This window comes from Mastomys coucha, unplaced genomic scaffold, assembly GCF_008632895.1.
Source record: "Mastomys coucha isolate ucsf_1 unplaced genomic scaffold, UCSF_Mcou_1 pScaffold22, whole genome shotgun sequence".
Lineage (NCBI taxonomy): Eukaryota > Metazoa > Chordata > Mammalia > Rodentia > Muridae > Mastomys > Mastomys coucha.
The window spans coordinates 261,034,772-261,061,018 of record NW_022196905.1 but is presented as its reverse complement, the minus strand read 5'-3'; the positions used below and the strand labels follow the sequence as shown (position 1 = coordinate 261,061,018).

The 26,247-nt window shown below is 50.9% G+C and overlaps 2 protein-coding genes and 1 pseudogene across 5 annotated transcripts in view; all 3 read left to right on the top strand.

Annotated features, from left to right (window-relative positions):
* Nucleotides 1–24,571, top strand: part of Galns (galactosamine (N-acetyl)-6-sulfatase) — a 32,577-nt gene extending 8,006 nt beyond the window's left edge. For 2 of the 4 annotated variants that reach the window (XM_031341684.1, XM_031341683.1), the window contains 10 exons: nucleotides 3,480–3,623; nucleotides 5,319–5,385; nucleotides 5,489–5,616; nucleotides 6,012–6,151; nucleotides 8,440–8,543; nucleotides 11,814–11,950; nucleotides 12,842–12,944; nucleotides 20,050–20,171; nucleotides 22,049–22,166; nucleotides 23,621–24,410. In XM_031341684.1, coding sequence (XP_031197544.1) covers nucleotides 3,480–3,623; nucleotides 5,319–5,385; nucleotides 5,489–5,616; nucleotides 6,012–6,151; nucleotides 8,440–8,543; nucleotides 11,814–11,950; nucleotides 12,842–12,944; nucleotides 20,050–20,171; nucleotides 22,049–22,166; nucleotides 23,621–23,707 — 1,150 coding nt within the window. In that variant the 3' untranslated portion in view covers nucleotides 23,708–24,410. Of the gene's footprint in view, nucleotides 1–526; nucleotides 1,449–3,479; nucleotides 3,624–5,318; nucleotides 5,386–5,488; nucleotides 5,617–6,011; nucleotides 6,152–8,439; nucleotides 8,544–11,813; nucleotides 11,951–12,841; nucleotides 12,945–20,049; nucleotides 20,172–22,048; nucleotides 22,167–23,620 lie in introns of those variants that run through there. The other 2 variants (XM_031341685.1, XM_031341682.1) reach the window with 2 other exon arrangements.
* On the top strand, nucleotides 6,312–7,452 carry LOC116070338 (annotated as a pseudogene).
* Nucleotides 24,572–26,209: 1,638 nt separating the features above from the next.
* The window catches only part of Aprt (adenine phosphoribosyltransferase), a 2,325-nt gene continuing 2,287 nt past the window's right edge, over nucleotides 26,210–26,247 (top strand). The window contains exon 1 of the mRNA XM_031336894.1: nucleotides 26,210–26,243. Coding sequence (XP_031192754.1) covers nucleotides 26,210–26,243 — 34 coding nt within the window. The remainder of the gene's footprint in view (nucleotides 26,244–26,247) is intronic.

Below are 26,247 nucleotides of genomic sequence, written 5' to 3'. Positions count from 1 at the left end.
CTGAGGCAAAGGTCTCAAGCTGATTTGGGGTTTGTGATCCATTGCCTGAGCCTTCCACATGCTGAGATTATAGTTGAGTGCTAGCTATAATCTCTGCAGGGAGCTTTTAGGAACTTGGTTTTTCAGGCATACACATAGTACACAGATGTGCATGCAGGCAAAACATCCACGCACATAGAATAAAAATAAATACATCTTTTTTAAAATTAAAAAAAAAAGAACTTGGTGTCTGAAGTGAGGAACTTGATGGGGGCGCACATCTTTTTGTTGTTGTTGTTTTGGTTTTTTTGTTTGTTTGTTTTGGTTTTTTGAGACAGGGTTTCTCTGTATAGCCTTGGCTGTCCTGGAACTCCCTCTGTAGACTAGGCTGGCCTTGAACTCAGAAATCCACCTGCCTCTGCCTCCCAAGCGCTGGGATTAAAGGCGTGCACCACCACCTGGCCAAGGGCATACATCTTTAACTCAGCACTTGGGAGGCAGAGACAGGCAGGCTTCTGAGTTTGAGGCCACCCTGATCTACATAGCAAGTTCCAGGCCACCCAATGCTACACAGTGAGGCCCTGTCTCACGTAAATAAAATTAAACGATCTCAAGTCCAACAGGATGCCGAGACACTGGCCTCCCGGAGAACGTTCTCAATAGGACATCGAACAAGCACTCAGCCATCCCTGCCACCTCGTTCCTTCCCACCATGCTTTCTGCCATCTCTGCCCCAGCCATGACCAGTAGAATGTTGCTAAATGGGCCAGCCACATTCTTGCACACGAATGAGACAGTTTGCCAGCTGCCAGAGGGCTAAGCCACAAAGAAGCGGCTCAGTAGACGCAGAGGAGCAGTGGACAGCTGCGTCTGTGGGATGGAACAGTCAGGTGGACAGGTGGTTTTGCTGCCCTGTGGCCGGTTTCCAGCACTGAGAGTTACCTCCTTCTCTTCCGCAGCATCCCATGATCCCCCGATGGAACTCTCCCTAGCCTAAAGCCGAGCAGGCCCTTTCCCTCACAACATCCTCCCCAGTCTTCTCTGTATCTTCGTGGCTCGTGGGTCCCCTGCAGATGGTTTCTCTGAGTCTGTTACCAGTCACAGGGTTAGAGAACCTGATATCAGGAGATCCAGGTGACCCAGAGGCTGCCTAAGAAACATCTGTCACCTTTCAGGCAAAAAAGGAAACCTAGCCATAACAAGGATTTGGCGGAGAAGAGCCGACAGGCATCAGGCACCTCCTCGCCTGCACAGACCCCGAGCAGGTGGCAAGGAAGCCTGGGAAACTATGGCAGGCAAGGGAGCACAAAGAGCTGGTGGCCCCAGCATAACCAGAGATGCCTGTGTCTTGCCTGACAGTTCTGCCAAGTTTTTAGCTTCCTGCTGTCAGTGACTGGGTGGGCTGAGTTGAACAGGCACAGTTTCTGCAGAGCTACTGATCTTCCTGGATGACTTCTGAAAGAAAAGAGGTAACCAAGAGGGGCAGCAGCACTGATGAACTCTAAAAGAGACACAGTGAGCAGAGGCCGGCAGTGAGGCCAGGCTCTCAGGCGGCAGGGAGAGCTTCAGTTGGTCCTCTAGGAGCAGGGTTTAGTCCAGTGCTGTCCACTTCAGCCAGGACTGCCCTGTGTCCTTTACACAGATATCATCTTCCTGACCAAGTCCTACTTGGACTAGCCTAGGCTCCTGTAAGTCTGCCAGCAGCCAAAGTGGGTGAGTGAGAACACAAATCAGCCTACTCCCGGGTCCTGCTCACCCCCTGGCTAGTGCCAACTGCTATTAGGACCAAGTGCATAGAACTACAGCTGTTACCATGCAGAACACTAGTCATCCTTCCCCCAAAACAGGCTTCAGGATGCTGGACATGGCACGGGGGGGTCCTCCCATCTGCCTTTCAGTGTTTAGAAAGGACAAGTGTCTTGCAGTGGGCCTGAGAGCATATCCAATATGGAGGCACTGGCCTCGAAGGAGAGGTTAGAGACTGGGTGTTTGACGGTCAGAGAATAGCTCTACAGGTTCTCTGTGTGCAACCATCAGGCAGACCAAGCACGCAGCGCCAACCACGCTTTGCCAGTCTCCCCAAGTGAGGAAACTGAGTCCTAGATGGACGTTCTTCCCTGAAGGGCAGGTAGAGTAGCTGCTGACCAGCCAGTTCATCCCCCAAGACCTCTCTGCTGTCCCTTAATTCTACCTATAGAATGAGCACATGGTGACCTAGGATCTGAACACCTTGGAGCCTCCCTGAAGCCCTTCATCCATGATAGCCTATCCCAAGTACAACTGGGGAAAGGATACTCCACCTCAGGGATGCTGTGTTGAAAGCTGTGTCTGAAAAAGGCTTCCAGGGGGTGGGGGTGGGGGCTATAATACAGATAAATAATTCCGGGTCCCAGGGTTTGGAGTCAGTGGTAGTCTAACATGTGCTCTGAAGAGCAGGTGAAAGCTGGGGTTCCCAGGGAGGACAGGCCCTGCTTCAGGGATACCCCAGGTCTGCTGACCGCTGGTGCTAGGAGTTGGAATTGGGCTAGCTGCGCTCTTTGGCTACTGGCGGATGGAGGGCATACAGTTAAGGGTCCCTGAAAGAAGAGGAGGCTGGATGAGAAAGCATGGGGTAATACTGGCTGGCATGGAGGTGTGTAGGTGGAAGAAGGGTGGATCCTGCAGCTTTGCCTAAGGGGCTTTACCCTGTGAAGCTTTATTCTGGGGACCCCTCTCAGAGCAGGGGAGCCTCGCTCTCCAAGTAGCTTGCACTATCACCAGAGTAGGCACGCTGCCATATTCTGTTCTCCTCCCTCCAGTATCAGTTCATGCCCTAGCCCCTGAGGATGAGAGTACAACCCTTAGCCAGTGTGGCATCCTCCCATCCAGACACCTTCCTGGTGAGCTCCCTTTAGCTGGTGGAATACTCTGACTTTTGTGTAAGAAATGGAGCGGTGACCTGCCTGGCTAGATACCCAAGGACCTTAGAATGTCCCTGAGGATAAAGGATAGAGTGTCCAGGAGTGAGCTACTGAGTCTGGAGAGAGCTGAAATGGGCATTTGAGCCCCGCTGGTTTCAATGCGTTCGAGAGATTTCTCCGATGCAACCTTCCGCCAGGTTCATCCTTCCAGAATCCTGAAGGATCCCTAAACTCTCTTTGGGTCTCATTGTGCCCAGATGCCACTGGTTGCACTGAGACACCCTCAGCTGTGCCCAGAAGCCCTTCACTTTGCCAGGACACTCTGCTCTGCAATGCCCTAAGTCATGCTTAGACAACCTTGGATGTGCCTGGAGCTCTAGGTGCTAGCATTATCTGGGCCGTGTAGATGGGTTCCTGTGCTCCCCCTTAACATGAGTTCTTAGCCTCTGGTACCCTGGTCTGTCCAGGCCAGGGGGTGCTGGAATGCTGGCGTGCTGCTTATACGGTTAGCAATGGTGATAACGGTGGATTGTTACCGAGCAGAATATTAGAATGTCCCCTGTGAGGGGGTCTCTGAGGTATCTTGATTCATGTTTCTAGGCATCTGGGTCATAGGCCACAGTTCCACCCCCTGAAGCATGGATTTGATGAGTGGTTTGGATCCCCCAACTGTCACTTTGGACCGTACAACAACAAGGTCAAACCCAACATCCCTGTGTACAAGGACTGGGAGATGGTTGGCAGGTAACAGACAGAGCCCTTCCCCCTGCTCCATCCCTGTGGCCTTTACTTCTGTCCTTTGCCTCTGGTGTTTGCTGAGGAAATAAGGCTGGCGTCCTTGAACGACTGGCTGGCATCTAGTATCCTATGTGGAGAGAGCAAGAGCTCTGTTTCCTAGGCCACTTTGCCCAGGACCTCATGAGGCTCACCTGAGGCCATTTCTAACCAGTCCACAGTCATAGATTCCTTCCAGACATGTGACTCAAAGGACATCCTGCGTCCAAGGTGTGATCATAGCTTTGTATTTGGGGTCTCAGACCCGTGGACCCTCTTGGTGGAGTAGCTGTCATCTTCAGCACTAACTTGGCCTATTAGCTGCACACAAGAAACAAGACTGTGGGGCTAAACTGATGTGAGAGTCACTCCAGGGACTGCCATTGACACCATGAAAAGAGATCCCTGTCAGGAGGGGAGCCCTCCTGGGCCAGGCCTCAGAGGATACCTCCAGACTGCAGCTCTGGGATCAAGGACCTGACTCATCTTTCTTGAAATTTTTTTGTTTGTTTTTGTTTGTTTGTTTGTTTATTTGTTTTGTTTTTTGTTTTTCAAGACAGGGTTTCTCTGTGTAGCCCTAGCTGTCCTGGAACTCACTCTGTAGACCAGGCTGGCTTCGAACTCAGAAATCCTCCTGCCTCTGCCTCCCAAGTGCTGGGATCAAAGGCATGCGCCACCACTGCGTGGCTTATTTCTTGAATTTTTGAATTTTTGATTGCTTTTTTTTTTTCTTTTCCTTCCTCCTATGTTCCTTGAGTAGAAGTTCTATCAGCAGACCTCAAGGCTGGGCAAAGCATAGCCCTCTTAAAAATGAGTGCTTTCTACCTTCAGGAGCTATTGAAGAGCCCTTTGGGGTACCCAGGGACAGACACCTCTCAGCAGGCTACAGGACATCTTCACCTCTCATGAAGCAGCCTCTGGAGCTGGGAAGATGGCTCAGTTGATAAAGTGCTGGCCTCACAAACACAGGGACCTTAGTCCTGTCCTTGGTGCTGGTGTAAAAAGCCAGGCAGGATGGCATGCCTTTGTAATTCCAGTTCTGGGAAGCTGAGACGGGAGGATTCCATGAGGTTCACTAGCCCACAGGTCTAATTGGTAAGCTCAAAGCCAGTGAGAGACTCTGGCCCAGCATGATGGCACACCCCTTTAATCCTAGCACTTAGGAGACAAAGCAGGCAGATCTCTGTGAGTTAGAAGCCATCATGGTCTGGTCTACAGAATGAGTCCCAGGCTAGCCAGGGCAATACAGAAAGTCACTGTTTCAAAAAACATTAGTAAGAGAGAGACCCAGCCCAGAGGATATTGCCCTCCATCCTCTACACATGTGTGCATCTACTGCATGCATGCCTGCACTTACACATGTACCTATACACACATATGCACACATGCATACTCAGCTACAACCTCCTGAGCTTGTCTTGTCTCTGCGGCATACATACCCCCAACTTGTTCTACACTCAACTGACATGCTGGGATCACCATTGCCTTCTCACCTCAGACAGGATTGTTACATAGCATGCTGGGGTCACCATCACTTTGTCACCTCAGACAGGACAGTCACCTGGAAGCTATGCTTGCTTCACATGGAGTATCCCCAACTTTTTGGTGAAATCGAGGAAAGGTGGCTCTCTTGACTAAATTCTAATATTTGGTTTTTGCTTTCAGATTTTATGAAGAGTTCCCAATTAACTGGAAGACTGGGGAAGCTAACCTCACCCAGCTCTACTTACAAGTAAGGCTGAGTGGGCTGGGCGAGGCAAGGAGCCAGGAGGATGCTGGGGAGGCAGGGGGATGAATCGGACTGCAGCAGAGGAGAACAGAGGCCTTTTCCACAGGAAGCTCTGGACTTCATCCAGACACAAAATGCGAGGCAGAGCCCCTTCTTCCTCTACTGGGCCATTGACGCCACACATGCACCAGTTTATGCCTCAAGACAGTTCTTGGGTACCAGCCTTCGAGGGCGGTGAGTCTTAAGCCCCACAGAGGCCTTCAGTTATACTGAGGATCATCGGGTGGCTGGTCTGGGCCATTATGGAAAGTCCAAAGCAGCTGGGATGCTTTCCAGTGGCAGAGATACTTATACATGAGACCCTGGGTTCAATCCCCAGCACAAAAAAAAAGGTACAAGACAGCCGTGCCTCTGAAACCTCCCCCAACCTGGGGTCAGCGATGAAAAGGAATCTGTGGTGCTTATGTCCGCATTGTTTGCAATGAACCATTTGCACTGAGCCGGAACTTCCCTCTGAGAAGCAGCTAACTGCCCCACTGGACAGACCCAGAGATCTGGAGTGACAAGATTTGTGTTTGGGTCACACAAATGCCCTTGGCTGCTGGATAAAGTGCCATCTCCCCCTGCAGGTATGGCGATGCCGTTCGGGAAATAGACGACAGTGTTGGAAAGATCCTGAGCCTTCTGCAGAACTTGGGCATCAGTAAGAACACATTTGTCTTCTTCACGTCTGATAATGGTGCAGCCCTCGTTTCTGCTCCCAAAGAAGGCAAGTTCTGTTTCCTATCCTCCGGCCCCAGGTCACTGGCTAGGAAGCGACTCCCAGACCTCCCAGAAAGAGTACCCAGGAGCAAGGTCTTCACCCTGATGACTCAGGCCTGGAACTGCGTTCACATGATTTTGAGTCCTCTGAGAAAGAACAGGCAAGTGTCAGGGGGAGGAAACATCTCAGAAAGGACCTTACCTGCAAGAAGCCAGTTTCCCACAGCCTCAGGCTACAGGAGATGTTGGCAGCCAGGGCTTTGGCAGAACATCTGGCAGTGCTGGTGTAGAGTAGGTTTGGTTGCTACAGAGGTGCCTCTAATAACATCTTAAGCCTTGGGAGCTATACAGTGGATGAACCTGGGACAGTCACCTGTGATGCTCAGCGATCAATTCAAGGCTACCTGTCAAGGTTGAGGGCCCAATAATCTCCTGGACCTGTACTCTCTCAGGCAGCTTAGGCTGTGGTACCTCTGGTGGTGCAGTCAGTCCTACACCCAGTGCCCTGGGGATCCCTGGTTTCAGGTGAACTAACCCAGTACAGCTTTCATAAACCGAGGAGAAGCTGTTGTGTAATAGGAAAGACCACCATGTCTAGCCAGGCTGACCTGGAGGCTCTCTATGCCCAGCATTATGGGCAAGCTTGGTTCTTAGGCAAGCTTTCCACATTCATCTCAAAGAAAAGAGCAGGACCCCATCACCTCCCAGAAGATGCCCAGAACTCAGCTGCTACCTAATGGCCAACTCTCAGGGTAGAAAGGTGCCTGGCAGAGGGAAATGGTATCATTTCTAACAATCACCCCAAGATCTTGGCACCTGCTCTCCTGTATGGTAGGTCAGAGGCCATCCTGCATCTAAGGTAGAAGATGGTAGCTGCAAAAATGATGGGAAAAAAGTCTCTGGAGTCTGTCAGCCCTAGGCTCCAACTTGGTATAAAGAGTGGAAAGTACAGGCTAGGATACAAGTGGACTCTGAAGATGACCAGACAGGGCAAGGTGAAACTGGTTCTCCTCGCCAACAACTGCCCAGTTTTGAGGAAATCAGAACTAGAGTACTATGCCACATTGGCCAAAACTCGTGCCATCACCACAGTGGCAATAATATTGATCTGGGCACCAGCTCAAACTTCAAGTATTCAGTTCAGTTATTTCAAAGCGGGGAATACTACAGAGTATGCACACTGGCCATCATTAACACAGGTGATTCTAATGTTACTAGAATTGTGCCTGCACAGATCAATGCAAAGTGAACAAGAAAAGTTTTTCTTGAATAAAAGTGGTCAGAGTCTGATATTAAAACACTTAAAAAGATTAAAGCTCCATATGCCCATACCTATCTAAAGAAGTAGAAATAGAATATAGAGCCAGGTGGCCTCTCCCGACACAGATCTCCTGCTACCTAGTAGATCTCCTTACTGGTGCCCACGCCTGTCTCTCACCCGTGCAGTTAGCCTGGCTCAGGTGGGGATGAACAAAGCTGCTGGGCTTCTGATCTGACATCTTTTCATGCTGCTATGTCTACTGCATACAGAGAAGAAGCAGGGTTCCACGGAAGCCACAGAGCACAGTGACTCTTATTTCCATGGGATAAGAGTTCTGTTTGGCTTTTCACTAGGAAATGCCTGGATTCTCCCTGCCCCTGTGCTTGGGGGACCTGAGATGGACCCTCAGCAGCTCACACTGTGACATCTTTCCCTATGGAACAGGCTCACCCAGCTCCAAGACCCTGGGAATTCTTCCTTGTGTCTAGGATTGAGATAGAAAGGAATTTTACCTGATAGCTTCCCACAAGCTTGTTTAGGGCCTAGTGGCTCCAAACTCCAGCTGTGTGCCCTGCCCCTATACACTGAGTAAAGACCAGAGGGCATCTGGGGTAGGACCCTCCCCAGTACATGATACCTGTGAATATTAGCATCTAAGAACACTAACTGAAGCATCAGTGTCTGTGGCCTGTGACAGGAAGGGGCTTCTGTGGCTGTTTCCTGTAGCAGTGACTCCTAATAGGCTGGTGGCTTTAATGAGGTGAGAATTTTCTGTTCTCTTTGGAAAGCTGCAGCCAAGAGTATCTTGGCTGCCTGGCTCAGAGCCACCCAGGTTTCCTGACCTGTGTCTGCAACCTGAACACATCCTCCCCATCCTTTGTTTCTGTCATGACCTCAGGACTCAAATGTACCTAACAAAGAGTTCAGAAGTCAGGATAGGCCACTTGCCAGCCAGGGGTGCTGTGTGTCCCTGATCTCCCAGAGGTCCTGGGCCCTGACATCTTAAGCTGACAAGTGGTGACTCTCATCCTCAGGTGGCAGCAATGGTCCTTTCCTGTGTGGGAAGCAGACTACATTTGAAGGCGGGATGAGGGAGCCTGCGATTGCATGGTGGCCAGGGCACATTGCTGCAGGCCAGGTGAGTCTCCATGCCACACTGAAGCTGTGTCCACTACAAGGTCTCGGGGACATTGGTGCCTGGGTGATAAGGAGGCTTCTGTAGTCAGTTGACTGCCCATGTTCTGTGGACTTACTACAAGGGACAGCTGCAGCCCTAGATGGAACCCCGATGTCTTTGTGACAAAGTCCAGAAATGAGGCCTCAAGTGGGTGCAGTGTGGATCCTTCTGAGACCTCAGTTTGATCACCTTCACGCCAGACAGCACTCTCAACCCCAAGCCCTGGCCCCAGGTAGCCCATCCCTTGTTGAAGAATCTACTGTGAAACTCATAGTCAGCACACTAAATGCTTGCTGCTGAGAGCATTTATGTCACTGCTCCCAAGCAGGCCTCTTTGGTCATGGAGACAGTGCCTCCCTCTGGGTTCCCCAGTTCACCCTGCAGTGGTGAGTCCTCTCTCCATATACTTGGGGCTGAACAGAATGGCTGACGCTAACAATCAGGAGCAGGAATCTGCTGGCCTCTGTGACAAGCCATGGGACTGGCTCCTCAGAGAGTCTAGGACAGATCTGTTCCTTAACTCTTGGCCTCTGGAGCTAAGTGCTGGGCTAGCCTTCCTCCATCTCCTTACCTCTACTCTCCGCTTCTCCATTAGCCTGCTGTGAATACTGGCTCGTATGGGCAGTACAGGCCAGTCCCCTAACTCTCATGGGCAGTATAGGCCAGTCTCCTAGAGTCCAGTTGATGCACATTGTTAGTCCCTCCTACTCTCTTATATCCCCATTGCTGAGTGGGATCCTACAACCACAGAGTCCGGGGATGGTAATGCAGATGTCCCTGGTAGCTGTCGTTCTGCCAGCCACAGTCCTTACCCTTCCCCCTAACAGCACATATGTGGGAAGGGAAGCCCAAAGAGCTTGCCTGTCCAGTGTGCCAGCCACTAGGGCAGACCTGGCAACAACCATCCAACCACGGGAGCTACACTCCTACTCACCATGCTCCGAACAGTCCCCACGTGTCCCTAGCAACAACTGGGGCCTGCCCTCAGTACCTAGCTTCCAAACTAGACCTGCCTGAGCCTCTGCTCCTCGTTACCCTCTGCCAGGACCTCTTGACACAGGACTCCAGGGTCACATTAATCACCAGAGCCGTGCAGGTTGGTGGATTTCCCGGTTGGTTAAACAGGCCTGCCTGTCATCTGGCCAGCTCCCTCTATGGAACAGAGTGCATGTGAATACATCACATGTGGAAGAAGCATAGCTAGTGGGATACTAGTGGACACTCAGACTGGCCACAACCATCTGACCCTTAGGAGAGGGACCTGACCCACAGCTGCACCCGCTCTTCATGTCCCGGTGCCACCTCTGCCAGCCTTCATGTAGCTGTGGAAGCACTAGATTCATTGTCACTGGGTGAGAAAGGGGAGACACATGAGATGTTCCTAGGAAGGGACATTCGTCATGGCCCACGAGGAACCATATCCAATCCTGGGTTACACCCCTGACCTGGCACTGGCAAAGATCCCACAAGCCCAGGATGCCTAACCTACTCTGCTATGTCCAGTGGGTTCAGAGCATCTGCTTCCCATCAGATATCCTCAGGAGGCACCAGCTGAGAAGAGAGGTCAGCCTTGCCTTCTGAGGAAAGCGTAGCGTGCTCCAGAGCTATGGCTTGCTTTTCACTGCGCTCCCCACAAACTGGGATGGAATCCCCTGGGATTCGGGCTGTGCTCTGTGATAACTGAGATCTTTACCTAAACACCCTGACATTCCTCTACCTTGAAGCACACGTTGATGCTGCACCTGGCAGCAGCGGTATAATGGCAGCCTTTGATCCAGCTTCATCTCAAAGGGGCTGACGGCATCTGAGCCTCTGCTGTCAGACACACCACAGCTCATGTGCACTCAGATGCCTGCGCTGGCAAGCAGACCTCCCCGTTTCCAATCACCTCAGTCATGCAACAGGCTCCCTTCCTTCCCCTTTCCTCTTTTCTGGAGGGAAATACCCAGAAGGGGCCATGAGCCATTCAGAAAGCTCTCTGTTCTCCACAGAGGCTTGCAGAAGGCCTATGTTGTTCCCCTGATACCATACATAGGGAGATTCTAGTTAGAGCATGCACCTGCAAGAATGCCCTATTCCCAAGCAGGCTCTATAGAGGACCGTCCATGTCAGACAGGGACCTTATTGCACGGTAATCTGTTAGATTTCAGGGCACAGAGTCCAAGGAGAGGAGAGTCTGAGCGGCCTCTGCAGATGAGACCGTTAATTTCAAACACTGAAAGGCAAACACTTTGCCATGGGAAAGAGGGGCCTGCAGGGGTTGGGAGAGCTAGCTAGGATCCTTTATAGGGGAGGGTGTGGGGTTTGTGAATGAGGAAAGAGGCTCTACAGCAGAGAGTGCGTGCAGATTGCAAGGGCCTCTCCTGAGGCTGTTTGTCCAGACGTTTTATCTTTAGAAACTGCCTCCTCCCCATCAGAATACGGGTGATATGTGACTGAGTTAGGCAAGGGCAGCGAACCTTAGCAGGGTCTGGTTAAGTCCAAGGTTTATTCGACACACACAGAGGCCAAGAAAAAGAGATGACCACACGTCTGTCTCCAGCACAGCAGCACTGAAAGGTTATTGGGGGTGGGCAAGCCACTGAAGGAGCTCACTGTTACTCAGTGACTGGAGTTGCCCTTATGTCAGGACATGAGCAGAAAACAGCCAAGTACACTTCCCACAGGGCTAATTCCATCCACAGATGAACAGTGGTGGGCCCAGCAAGTGCCTCTGCCCCTGTTGGCACTATCTTCTGCTTGGTGAAGCAGGAGACTGGACCATTTGTTTGACTCCCTTCCCCCTGGCTTCCTTGCTACTTCTGGGACTTTCCTGACCGTTTCTCCTCTGATATACAAAGCTCACAGTAGCTTTCAGGTGTCAAAATGAACATTGTCGACTCTTGGGACGACTAAGCCTTGAGAGGTGGGACCCTTTCGTATCTCTCTGGGAGGAGGAGGAGGAGGAGGAGTTCTAGCATTCTGGGTCTAGCTATGACAGCTGATCCATATGCGGTAGGGGCAGTGGGACATGAGGTGTTCAGTTTAAGTCCCATCTGCCACCTACCAGCCCCATGACTCCACTTAACTCTGGCTGTGGCCTCCCATGGCAGGTGACAGGTGTAAGTGTTGGGGCATTGGTGCACATTTGCATACCCAGAGGAGAATCGGGTGCTCACCACCCCAGGCACTAGCCCCCAAACACCATCTGGTGAGGATGGAGTATCTCAAAGATTACTACATCCATTTCAGGTCAGCCACCAGCTGGGAAGTATTATGGATCTCTTCACTACCAGCCTATCCCTCGCAGGCCTGAAGCCCCCCAGTGACAGGGTAATTGACGGACTTGACCTCCTCCCCACCATGCTCCAGGGCCAGATGACAGACAGGTCGGTACAAGACAACATCTGTCCACCCCTAGTCCTGCCCCCTTGCCGCAGCTCCTCATGTTGGGGCCCAGAGCTAGAACCTCCTGCACAGGCTCTAACTTCCTCACTGGCTAGCAATGACCACAAAAGAAGCAGGAGTGTAGAAGATGGAGCAGGGGAGACAAGATGGAACTGGAACGTTATAGCTACACCTGGGATTTACACCTGGGAAAGGGACCAGTCTGGGCCCATCAGGGCACTGGGAAGCCCTGACTCTTAGGAAAGCATCTTAAGACTTCAGGGATGGCCAGGCAGTGGTGGCGCACGCCTTTAATCCCAGCACTTGGGAGGCAGAGGCAGGTAGATTTCTGAGTTCAAAGCCAGCCTAGTCTACAGAGTGAGTTCCAGGACAGCCAGGGCTACACAGAGAAACCCTGTCTTCAAAAAACCAAAACACCAAAACAAACAAACAAACAAACAAAAAAGACTTCAGGGATAGGAGGTGTCCTTCCAATGAGTGCTGGCTTTTCCCAGTCCCAGACCCCATCTTACTTCCAAGAAGGGGAAGTAGCTAAGCAACTCAGCTCCTTTGTCAGCCCCCCATTCCCTAGGGCCAGGCTTTGCCTCTACAAGGGCCAGGACCAGCCAGGGGATGACTCGGGGCAGTCCCTGCAGCCTTGTTGGTTGTCACACACACTGGGCCAAGTAGGACCCCAGGATCTCATGCATGCCAGGAAATCATCCTCCTGAGCCACCCACTCCAATTCCCTCCTAGTTTTTGTACTCTGTGCCCTTAGCACATCTTTAAAGTGTCACTTGATAACCTACCCGGAGGCATGGGCTCCCCAGCCAGGAGCTCCACATGTAAACACACAGACTTGGTCTTCACTCTTTCTCTCCTCAACACAACAGGCCCATATTTTATTACCGTGGCAACACTCTGATGGCAGTCACTCTTGGCCAGTACAAAGCGCACCTCTGGACTTGGACCAACTCCTGGGAGGAGTTCAAACAGGTACAGGTGCCTGGATACAGCCTCCCGGGGGGCGGGGGCACCACTGGGAGGCCACTGGAGAACTGGGTTGAATCTATCTATCTCTCAGCTACCATCAAGGGAGGCACCATTGCCCCACAGCCTCCCTCCCTTGTGTGGCCCTATGGGTCCTGCCCATCCTTGGTTTTTATGTCCAGGTGTCCAGATGTAGAGATTGGGCATGTGGGCTCTGGAAAGTTCTAATGGCATATGAGTGGTATCCTGCTAGGGGACAAATACTCTGTCTTGGAATGTCCCGCCTTCATAGGTGGTCTTCAGAGAGCACAGGGTCCAGGCCCAGGCAGAGGGCCTCATTGCCCACCATGCCCCTAAGGCTCTACTTAGCATTCTTCTCTCTCTCCCTCCCAGGCTGGCAGCATCAGTGGTGGCCTGCACAGGCCTAGATGCTGATGGCCGCAGCTGGGGGCGTCAGTATCTACATCCTGGTGCCCGCTCGAGGTCTGAAATGCCACCGCACACATAGCCTAGGCCTCTGCTGGGGCCTCGGCCCATGTGCAGCTGCCATAGGCCTGTGTCCTGCAAGCTGTTGGTCCTACCTCCCCCATCCCCGCAGGCTCTAGAAGGTCCTTAAGCACACGGAAACCTTCTAATGTGCCTTAATAGGGAAGAACATCACTTAATGAGACGCCTAATGCTAGAACATAATGAACAAAGGAGGGAGCAAACTACAAATATCTCAGCTCAGGAAGCTCCAGCTGGGCAGAACGCCAGGCTGCACTGGGTGTGTGGGCAGGTGAACAGCATATGCCGTGCTGTACGTGTGGCTAGGCCTCAAGGGTGCTGCCTCCCCAGTGGAAGTTTGGAAGTTTGGGGCAGCCTAGGACAGTGTCCGTGACCCCTGCTTTGCCCATCCTTCCTGACCTGTGCTTCCTGAGGGCCATCCTAAACATTTGTCCGCCACGCCTCAGAGACAGTGTCCTGGTTAGGGTTTCTATGGCTGTGATGGAACACTGTGACCAAAAACGAAGCTGGGAGGAAAGGGTGTAGTTGGTGCTTGTATTTTCATGTGGTAGTCCATTACTGAAGGAAGCCAGGACAAGAGTCAGGCAGGGCAGGCACCTGGAGCACAAGGTGACACAGAGGCAATGGAGGGTGCCACTTACCACTGGCTTGCTCAGCTTGCTTTCTTATAGAACCAAGGACCACCAGCCCAGGGATGGCACCACCCACAAGAAAATGCCCTAAAGGCCTGCATAAGCCTGATGTTATTGAAGCATTTTCTCAGTTGAGGTTCCCTCCTCTTAGATGGCTTTAGCTTGTGTCTAGTTGACATAAAACCAGCCAGGGCAGGCAGCCAGTATCCCAGAGACACCCGTTTTCTGGATGCTCATGAATGTTTCCAGTCCCTGTGACCCAGAAGTGTTTTTGGAATTTCCCTCAAGGGATCTGAGATTATAGTGAATAGAACCTAAGGGTTGTCACACATGCCCTGTGCTCTCCTCAGGGTTTTCTCTGGGGTACCCATTGTTGGCTCCTCAAGAGTTTGGGTAGTTTAAAAGTCAGAAGAATTCGAGGCCAGCCTAGTCTACAGAGTGAGTTCTAGGACAGCCAGAGCTATACAGAGAAACCCTGTCTCGAAAAACAAACAAACAAACAAAAAAAGCCAGAAGAAAGAAATTCCCTGGCTGGTGAGATGGCTCATCAGGTAAGAGCACTGACTACTCTTTCAGAGGTCATAAGTTCAAATCCCAGTAACCACATGGTGGCTCACAACCACCCGTAATAAGATCTAACACCCTCTTCTGTGCATCTGAAGACAGCCACAGTGTACTTATTTATAATAATAAATAAATCTTTAAAAAAAAATTCCCTCTCATGCCTGTGTGGCTCCCTCTCTGGACCACTGCAAGGCCACATGGGTAGCTGCTCTACCCCTGTGGTCTCCTTAAGGCAGGGTCCAGAAAAAAAACATCTCTGCTTCTGCCAGACTAGCACCCATCCAAGAAGATATATTTCAAGTCCTATCAGCACCAGTGAATGTCTGGAAGGTTCTCCAGGCAGAACTCATATCCACATGGCCTGTTGGGTACCAGATGGTCCTGATGTGATCCTGTTTGTACACATGTCAGAAGGTGTCATGAGGAGCCTGAGGTGCCACCAACAGTGTCTTACTCTGTGCTCCAGCAGGTAGAGTGGGCCCCACAAGGGTTTTCACAGCTTCCAGCTTCTCAGAACATGAAGTCTAAAATTAATGTCTGAAACGTGTATAGCTCTTGCTATTAACAGACCTCCTCCCCATTGTGGGACAATGATTCCAAAGAGACCAGGTCTTAGGTCCTCATCCCTCAGGGACCAGAGTTAGATGGTTGAAAGTTGGTCTCTTGCTGGAGTCTTTCTAAAGAGCATCATCCTGGAGCCTAAGCCATGGTTATTCCAGCCAAGTCAGGAGACCCATGTTCATCACTTCTACCTCCTAATCTTTTTTTTTAAAAGAAGATTTATTTATTTATTATATGTAAGTACACTTTAGCTGTCTTCAGATACACCAGAAAAGGGCATTGGATCTTGTTACAGATGGTTGTGAGCCACTATGTGGTTGCTGGGATTTGAACTTAGGACCTTCAGAAGAGTAGTCAGTGCTTTTAACCACTGAGCCATCTCTCCAGCCCAATCTTTTTTTTTTTTTTAAGATTTATTTATTTATTATATGTAAGTACACTGTAGCTGTCTTCAGACATCCCAGAAGAGGGCATCAGATCTCATTACAGATGGTTGTGAGCTACCATGTGGTTGCTGGGATTTGAACTCAGGACCTTCGGAAGAGCAGTCAGTGCTGTTAACCACTGAGCCATCTCTCCAGCCTTTTGTTTTTGTTTTTGTTTTGTTTTTCGAGACAGGGTTTCTCTGTATAGCCCTGGCTGTCCTGGAACTCACTCTGTAGACCAGGCTGGCCTCAAACTAAGAAACCTGCCTGCCTCTGCCTCCCAAATGCTGGGATTAAAGTCGTGTGCCACCACTGCCCAGCCTACCTCCTAATCTTAAGCTGAGAAGCCATGTTACATAGAGGCTTAAGGTCTATGCAGTGAGTTTCCTGCTAAAAGTCACAGCCAGGCCCAGAAGAGCCAGCATCAACCTGGGGTTTCCTGATGGACCCTCGGCACTAACATGGAACCCCACACCCATGGCCCTGGGTCACCCACATAGGCCCCAGCTTCTTAGCCTTATGTCATCTGCATGGTTTTGCAGGTCAGCCTGTGGAGGCCTCATACCTTCACAAATGCCTCCACACCCCTTTTATGAGGACATAGTGCTAGGGTCTCCACGGGCTGTTTGGAAGGCGAGGTGGAATCCCACAAAAGATGACAAATTCATGTCATCTGAGCTGCCTGTGGGCACAGATCATACAGCCCAAGGCCGAGAAGCCACAGACCTGCTTGATGTCCCCTCCTGGTGGCAAGCACATTGGGAGGTTTATCTAGAGGCTCCATGGCTGTTCCCCTAGGGTCACTCTGTACCTTAGACACACTCTTGCTCTAAAGGCCAGGCCGGAGGGAAGGTATAGCCTGCGTGCCCTGTTTCAGGTTACTTCCTTCTTGGGCCTGGGGACCAGTGCAACCCAGTATCCCTTGATGTGACTACTGCATATGGACTGATGGGCAGGCAGTGCGGTACCAGGCAGGCCCAACCCTTAACATCCTTTCTGAATGGGAAAAAAGAAAAAGGAAGGGATGGAGCTGCTTTCTGGAGGAGAAAGTTTATTGTAGATGAAAGGGAGAGCATAGCCAGAGTCAGAGACCTCTCTCTGTGAGAGTCCAGAGTAGACGTGACCCTGAGCCCTGTGAGGAGATCCAAGGCAGGGGACAACTAGATGCAGCAGCCAGGCAGCCAAATGTACAGAAGGGGTGGGTAAGCAAAATGGCCGGATCATACAGGGAAGAGCAGTCCAGCTCTACGTCCCCTGGCTTGGAGCGTTCAGGGTAGGGGGTAGGGTATGCCAGCCATACCCTGTAACAGACTGAGGAATGCTGGGAGAACCTGGCAGCAGGGTCTGCTTTGATGTGTTAAGTAGGCTCCTCAGCTGTTTGTTCTTGTCTGAAACTCTACACCTCCCTCCCAATCCAGTGCTAGAAGTCACCCAGGCCTGGTGGAGGTGAGGAGAAAATACAAAGATGGGCAAGGGTCCCAGACCTATTAGGGTCAGGGTCCTATAGACGGCCTTGGAGGGAGACGCTAGCTGCCTGCCTGCCTAGTGAGCTGGCTGCAGGGATGGAGAATACCTGGAATTCCAGTGCGGTCACTAGTGATGTGTTTATAAAAAGATAAAGAAGTATAAGATATGTTCTATGGGGGTGTGGTGAGCTGTCGGGGGGGGGAGGGGGATGTCTTCATAGGCTCATGCCAAGGCATCCCTTCCCCCTGAGGGACCAGCCACATGATGGTATAGTATAGAATAGAGTTTATTCAGGGAATGGGGAGGGGAGTTAAGAGGGTAGCAGAGGCAGAGAAATGCAGAGAGAGAGAGAGAGAGAGAGAGAGAGAGAGAGAGAGAGAGAGAGACAGGGAGAGAGGGAGAGGAGGAGGGAGGGAGAGAGAGAGAAAGAGAGGGAGAGGAGGAGAAGAGGAGAGAAGAGGAGAGGAGAAAGAGGAGAGAAGAGAAGAGAAGAGAAGAGAAGAGAAGAGAAGAGAAGAGAAGAAAAGAGAAGAGAAGAGAAGAGAAGAGAAGAGAAGAGAAGAGAAGTAGAGGCTGACCCTGGCCATGAGCATCAGGAGAGAGGGGGAAGAGAAGGGAAAAGGGATGGCGGTAGGGAAGAGCCCAAGAGAGCAAGAGAGAAGCAAGAGAACAAGAGAAGGAGGAGAGGGGCAAGCAGCCCCTTTTATAGTGAGTCAGGCCTACCTGGCTGTTGCCAGGTAACTGTGGAGTGAGGCTTAGATAGAATGCTAACAACTAGGCCTTGGGCTTTTCCTCTCTCTCACCACCAGGTCTAGCAGCAGTTCCTTGTGGACACAGCTGCCTTGAGATCTGACTACCTTGAGATCTCCATTGCCCACACCTGCACTCAGAATCCATCTCCGTGTGTCCATCTTGCAAATGGTTCTTTCCTGTACAGAGCACCTCCCCTTCTAGCCCTGCCCTCTATTGCTGAGTGCCTAGGGTCCTGTGTGCTGTGAACTGTTCTGGCCTCCACCCTCACTACACGCCTGTCAAGCCTGCTTATGCCCACAAGGAGGGAATCTGTTCTTCCATTCATTTGTAATTAGTGGTGGTGTTGATGGAGGGCAAACGATGTCTCAGTCAGAACGGTGTCCAGGGTTCCACACCACACTGCCCATGCTGAAGGAGGTCTCTGCAGCATCCACAGAATGAGGACAGCTGATTCAGACTTAAGATGGAGGCCTCAACTGCTACACCTGAACTTTCATCTCCCAGGAGAGTGAGCCAACCTGAGGGTTACGTCCCTCACCACGTCTCCAAAACCAGCACGTGATTTCTAGCAGCCTGTCTGTCCCCCCCATCCTGCTGTCATTCAGAGCCAGGCCAGAGTCCAGCTCTGCGGGATAGACTAAGCACTCCGTACAGCAGGCTGACTTTCCCGCGGTGCCCCGAGGGTGAGGCACTCAGACTACAGCAGCTGTAAGAGAAACCCTAGACCAATTAGCTGGATCTTAATTAAATAGCTTATTTGATTTGCATCCAAATTATAATTTATGAGTTCCATCTAGACTTCTCCATTAGCTGTTTGGTATTTTCATGCTAACTGTGGTGGTTTCCTGCTGTGTGCTGCACAGTTTGTCCCCAGGCAGGGCGCTCCAGGAGGCCTAGACTTTGACTATAATATAACCTGTCCTTCCAGTCCCCAACTTGGCTCTGCAGCTTCAAGCAAATGGAACTTCATAGTCTATGGCCTCCCTGCTTTATAGACTGTAAACTGCTACACCAACCAGCTGTCCATCACAGGGGTGTTATACGAGGTGTTACAGGCATTTGCTTAGTGAACTGCACTGCATATCAAATGTAAACAGACCCTACAGTAAGGTCTCCCATTGATGAGCTGGCTGACACTAGGGCACCTGAGTCACAGTTCCCGTCTGGGACTGTTGGAGGCGTGATTAGGGGCATTCCTCATCCCTACATTAGTCCACCTCAAGGAGTAAGCAGAGAGATCGGGTAGGGGAGGTCACAGGCTAAGGACAAGCTTGTACACAGGGACGATTGTAATGGAGTCGGGCCGCACTCAGGAGAGGTAGCCGTAGGAGCCAAGCTATCTGAGAAGAAGCTGCAGGGACTGGCTCCCTGCGGCCTGACTGTGTGTTCAGCCTTCCCTCTGTACCTCTGAGTGCAGTGGTCATGATTACACAGCCTGTACCCTTCCCTTGAGCCTGGTGTTCACGGCCCTTTTGTCCCTTACCTTCAGCTCGCACATTCAGCTCTGGGTCTGTGTTCTCTCAGCTTTCAAGCAAAAGGTCCTTCTTCCTGTGTCTGGTCTAGTGACTCATCCTGACTCATCACCTTCTGAGAGGCTCACTGTTTTCCCTGACCACACACTGAGAGGGCTTCATGCGCTCTCAGGAGCTCTCCTCTGCACAGTTGGTCAAAATCAAAGCATTAGTCTGTGCAGACTGTTTCATTTGTTTTGAGGCAGGGTCTCCTGTAGCCCAGGCTGACTTCAAACTCATGATATTCCTACGTTTATCTCCTAAGTGCTGAGATTACAGCCTAGCTGCTCAGACTGTTATTTAGAAAGAAAGAAAGAAAGAAAGAAAGAAAGAAAGAAAGAAAGAAAGAAAGAAAGAAAGAAAGAGAGAGAAAGAGAGAAAGAAAGAAAGAAAGAAAGAAAGAAAGAAAGAAAGAAAGAAAGAAAGAAAGAAAGAAAGAAAGAAAGAGAAAGAAGGAAGAAAGAGAGAAAGAACTTAGGGAGACGCCCAGAGTGAGCTGCTGAGCAGCTCTGCCTGAAGCTTCCCCCTCAGTCAGGGGTGGCCATACTCTGCCCCACTCATGTTCATTCCCCAGTGAACACCACAGTACTAGGTATGAGGGATGTGTGAGAAGCTGGACTAGTAGGGCATCTCTGTGGCATGGGCTTCTGGCTCCGGGATGCTCACTTGCTCTCTGTGCCTCTCATTGCAGGGCATTGACTTCTGCCCCGGGCAGAATGTTTCAGGGGTCACAACCCACACCCAGGAAGAACACACGGAACTACCCCTGATCTTCCACCTGGGACGTGACCCAGGAGAGAGATTCCCACTCAGGTGAGGCAGGGGGCAGGGTCTCCAAAGGAGACCCTGGTCAGGCAGGTCAAAAGTGAGAACCACGTCTGGGTACTCTGCCTTCCCTGGAGTTACTCCTCTGGTCTCACAGGGAATGGATGCCTCTGTGAGGAGATGAAAAACACAGACATGGTTCCCATGCAGAATTCTCTCCCCACAAGGTCTGTCAGAGCCTGCATTGCAAATGTCTGGGATTTGCCTGTAGCCTGAGCTTGGCATGTGCATAGCTCTGAGCTCTGTCCTTTTTATGCTGTTGTGGGAATATCAGTGATATGTGTTGCACTGAGCCTTGTGTCGCACAGAGTACTGAGTGCTCACACCCAGCGAAAGGCTTCCCGACAGTCCAGCGATGGCTGTGACACAGGTGTTTGGGTAGATGTTGGGATGGATGGTCAGGGAGGTAAACAGGATGGGACAGGACACAGACTGGGTACATAGCTCAGTGTACAGTATTTGCCAACTGTGTCGATCCCTAACACCTCCAGAAAAGAAAAATATATTTAATCTATTTAATCAGTCTTCACCAGGAGGGAAATCAAGCATTACATTACTTTTTTTTTTTTTTTTTGGTTTTTTGAGACAGAGTTTCTCTGTATAGCCCTGGCTGTCCAGGAACTTACTCTGTAGACCAGGCTGGCCTCGAACTCAGAGATCTACCTGCCTCTGCCTCCCAAGTGCTGGGATTAAGGACGTGTGCCACCACTGCCCGGCGAGCATTACATTTTTATTTATTTATTTGAGAAAGGGTCTCACTATGTAACCCTGACTTGGGGCTCACTATGTAGACAAGGCTGGCCTCAAGTTCACAGAGATCAGCCTGCCTCTGCCTCTTGAGTGCTGGCTTTAAAGGTGGGAACTACCACGTTCACCTTAGCAGTAACCACCTCCTAGGGGACCTTGGCACATCCTGTCCTCCCCATGCTATCTAGGTACAAACTTGTTCCTGTGGGGTGGGGAAGCTCATGGGTTTTCATTTATAAGTCCCTGAGGACACATGGTGTGAGCGACAGTGACATGATTTAAAATCACAGAAAGATTTGTTCTGTATAGATGTCCTTGCAGCTTCATGGTGGTCCCACAGTTGGTGACAGTGCAGAGGTTGATTATATGCCAGCTGCGCAGTGTATCCATTGATGTGTCTTCTAGCTGGACAGTGGTGGTGCACACCTTTAATCCTAGCACTCAGGAGGCAGAGGCAGGCCGATCTATGTGAGTTCAAAGCCAGCTTGATCTACAGAGTGAGTTCCAGGATATCCAGGGCTACAGAGAGAAACCCTGTCTCAAAAAATCAAAAGCATGTCTTCATAGTGAAAAATTAGTCAAAATACCACAAGTGCCTGTGCTGGAACTCTGGGCTTGTGGGTATTATCTCCTCTCCTTCTGTGCCTGCCTCCTAACATAAAACAGCACTTGCTAAAGAAAAATCAAGTGTCATATGCATACATGTTTCAAACTAGTACCCACTGTGCTGTAGCGGTTCCCAGGGACTTAAGTCTCCAAGCCCTGAGTTTTCTTCACACACAGGTCACATTGTCATTAAGAGGGGGCCTTTCTGCCACAGCTCAGCTTCCTAGGTCTCCATTTCCCTCCCCTGGCAGAGTCTGACAACAAAGAGCTGTCCACAGGGCAGACAGCTGTCCAGGAAGGCTCAAAGGTCGCCAGGTGGGATCCCATAGCCCACTCTGGCTTCAGACTGCTGTCCTTGCTCTTCCCACCTCTAGAGATTAGCTCCAAGGCTCAGGCTTTCCAGGCTAGACCACTTTATGTCCTAGAACATGTGTGAGCCTCCTGAGCTTCCTGCCAGGAGCTGACTGGCCCTGGACACAACAGCCTTGTAACCAGAGCCGCCTTGTCTCCAGCTTCGCCGGTGATGAGTACCAGCATGCCCGCAGCAGGATCACCCAGGTTGTGCAGCAGCACCAAAAGTCCTTGGTCCCCGGACAGCCCCAGCTCAACGTGTGTAACCAGGCTGTCATGGTGAGTGGTGTGTGCATGCTGGGGCTTGCCTGTGCTTGGTACTGCTGCCCGTGCTAGACGTTGGTCTCATCCAGTTTTGAAGATGCCTTGGCTCCTTGTATGGATGCAGCTCAGCCTAGCAGTGGGTACTCATTGTTCTGGGTAGTGTGGGAGGGAAATGTACCTCTTACTGTTGGAGGATGAGTAGCCTTGTTCAGGACCGAGTTGGGCACAGCCCCCTCTGAGGGTCCCACTGGGGAACAGCTTCACTACATTCACAGACTGTGCCTGTGTTGCTAGTTATTGCTAAACTCCCTCCCATGGGGAGATGTAAACATCTACCTCTCCTCCTAAGGTCCCAATAACCAACAGAGGTACATTCCACCAGGGTTTACTTTGGGGAACCAAAGAATTCATCGGCTTTCTTATGGGACAGTGAGTGAAGAGTTACAGGCAGGAACATGGAGGAGGGGGCACTTAAAGCACACATGCTGGAAGGTCTGTAGCCAGCAGAGATGATTCCTTCCCCATGTCCTTCCCCACCTAGGTCCTCTAGCTAGGCTTCTGGAGCCTCAGGAGCCTCAGGGTCCTCACCACAGTGGGGTATCGCTGTTCCATCCAGGCTGCAGCCACGCAGTAGTGCAGGCTAATGAGCTTTGATGGCATTCAATTTCTATGCCAGTTAAATAACTAAAAGGCAGGAAAAATCCGGAGGTAGAGGTAGCAGCAGAGAAATCTCCAGGGCCACACAGAATCAGCAGCTGAAGAGGGGCATTTATGGGGGGTGAGGAATGCAGCAGACACACAGAAGAAAGATTTTAAAGTCTCTGAAATATTTTTCTTCAATAATTTAGGGATCCTTCAGCTTGAAGGAAGCTAGGATAGTTGACTGGCCCAGAACTGTGCGTGTCATGCCCTGAGCAGACCTTGAACTTGCTGAGCCCAGCCATCAGCAGGGGTCTGCTGCTGGGAGACCAAAACCGTTATCTTAAGTTAGTGTGCTTGTGTTTCAAGTCAGGAGGGTGAAAAAGAAGCCAGGCTGGCCACTTGGAAATTCAGCACCATTATCTCCTAGACGCGGCCCCTCTCCCTGACTACCAGGGAATCTGTCTAACTCCTAGACTCTCAGTCGTCTGGCAAACTCTTTTTCCTGGCTTCCCCCACTTGGAAGCTGCCTGAGATGCAGGCTGTTAGGCGAAGTTCTGCCCTGAGGCTTGGCTTTTTGTGGTCACTTTCCTGGCGACTTGCTTGCCCATTGCAGCTCCACCCACCCCCTTTTCTGCAGAACCAGAGCTGCTATTTAAAGTAGGTCCTGGGGCTCCACATTCCTAGGATTCTGGAAAGCGTGGAGATAGGGGTATCTCTGCCCTGCAGCCAAGTGGGTGGGTGAGTAAGGGGTCCACATCATGTTAACTGTGCCCAGACCGGAAAAGCCTGAATAACTGCAGTTCATTTTCTTAAATGTCATTTTCCAGAATTGGGCACCCCCAGGCTGTGAAAAACTAGGGAAGTGTCTGACACCTCCTGAGTCTGTCCCTGAGAAGTGTTTCTGGGCCCATTAGCCGAGATCAAAATCTCCAGCCAGCCCTGCAAGTGCCTGGAAGACCTTGATCTTGGGACTGATAGATTGAAGAGACCAACTACCCTCTGCCCACCCATCCCTGGATGGACGGCCCTTGCAAGGCTCCAAGACTGCCCACCCTGACCCTGGATGCTCTCTATCACTGTGGCCCATCTTGCCAACCGGATACTGAAAAAGAAGCCACTCTCCTACCCCAGGTGGCCTTGACCACCATCCATGCTTCAGCCCAGGGTCTGATGCACTGTCACTGTCCCTGCATACATTTCAACCTTGGTGCCATAGACAAAAGTGAAGATTTCAGTGCAATATCAAGGAACCACCATCCACCTGATCATCTTGGGCCAACCTACCTCTTCTCCCACTGGCTACAAACAAAAGACAAAGATAGCACATTTTCCAGTCCAGGTGACATCTGTCACCACTCCACGGAGATAGGAAGATGATATCTTAAGTTTCTGACCCTGGATCAGTGTACTATGGGGGCACTTCGGTACCTGCCACCTGTCATGTGCTCCACATAATCTCCAAGACCCTTTCTCTGAAGGCTCATGGGAGTTGTCTGTTATGAACAAGTTTTCACATCTGTGCAATAGTTGTAATGCCAAAGCTGAATTGTAAGGTTGGAAAATGATGATGAAGGGATTGAGGGCAAGAATAAAGGAACAGGAGGGGTGTTAGCTGTGGTAGCCTCAGTTTTATTTTTGGGTGGGTTGTTTAATTTGAGACAGGGTTTCTCTGGGTAGCCCTGGCTCTCCTGGAACTCACTCTGTAGAACAGGCTAGCCTTGAACTCAGAGATCTGCCTGTCTCCTGATCAAGTGCTGGATTAAAGGCATGTGCCACCACACCCACCTATCCTGGTCTTTAAAATAAAGATTATGGCTGGGCTGTGGTGGCACACGCCTTTAATCCCAGCTCTTGGGAGGCAGAGGCAGGTGGATTTCTGAGTTCGAGGCCAGCCTGGTCTACAAAGTGAGTTCCAGGACAGCCAGGGCTACACAGAGAAACCCTGTCTCAAAAACCAATAAATATATATATATATAAATATAAAAATAAAATAAAATAGAGATTATGATGAGAGACTGTGTGTTAGATGGCCATGTACCTGTTTCCAAGAACTTCCCCTGGGAAGAAAGAAACATATGCCCTGATAAGATTCCAGTGACAGCCTAAAGTAACCATTGCATCCAATGAGTTCATTGCTTACAAGAACATGAATGACCCCAAAGCAGCTGCGTCACCCAAACAGAAACATCTCAGTCCAACATGGATGACAAGTTCCCTATAGATTCATACCGGAGCCTCCCTTCAGTTAACCTTCGTGTGTGTGTGTATTTTAGTGCCTCCAGAGACCACCTCAGATGGAAGAATTGTAGCTCACAAGCTCACAGGCTCACAGGGAGGATCCGGGAAGGAATGGTTGGAATCCATTGGACCCTCCCCACACCGTCTCCTTTGATGGAGCATGGGCCAATCTGGAGGACATCTTTTGAGTAATTGCAATTGCACTGAAGAGAATGGCCATTATACTCAGAGGACAGTCTTCTATACCACTACCTGTAGACCCAGGTACTGTGCTGGGAAGGTAGATCCCAATTCTGTCTCTGGCTATCCGGATCTCCTGGTCCCCACCCCAAAACGAGGAGCACATCCTGTTGCAATACACAGAAGGGTCTGTGGCCTCAGATTAGACATTCCTTACCTTGCCTTGCTACCCTGCCTTCCCCCTCCATTCTAGCCCATACACAATGCACTCCCACCTCTGGACCAGAAACTATCCATCAGCTCCCTTCCCGGCGATTCCAGGAAAAAAAGGGCTGAATCTCAGGCCGATACCACTACTGCCGCAGAGCACACCAAGTGACGGAATGTGAAGCCAAACCTCTCCCAGGGACCTGGGCAAGACCAATCCCTGCTCCTCCAGGTCCAGAAGGATATCCCTGGGAAAAGCAGGACTGGAAAAGCATGTGGGAGGCAAAACCAAAAAGGGGTGACAAAATGCATATCCCTTTTCCACCCATATATGTTTGAGGTAGGTATGCTTGTGTTTAGGCAGCTCAAGACATTTAACTCCAGGCCGGGCGGTGGTGGTGCACACCTTTAATCCCAGCACTTGGGAGGCAGAGGCAGGTGGATTTTGAGTTCGAGACCAGCCTGGTCTACAGGGTGAGTTCTAGGGCTACACAAAGAAACCCTGCCTCAAAAAAAAAAAAAAAACAAAGAAAAAGAAATTTAACTCCGGGTTTTCATTTGACGTCAACTAGGATTGGAGTAAATATATTACTTCCAGACTGAGGCCACAAGCCCAACCTCGCAGAGGCCACGCCTCTCATTGCCCGCCCCGCCTGTCCCGCCCCTAGTGCTAGACTTACCCACACTCAGAAGCCCCGCCCATCGAGGACGCCCCGCCCTTGTTCCCCGGATTGACTTGAACCTAGCCTGCTGAAATCTACCTCCTCCCTTCCTCTTGCACGCACGCGGCCATGTCCGAACCTGAGTTGCAGCTGGTGGCCCGGCGCAT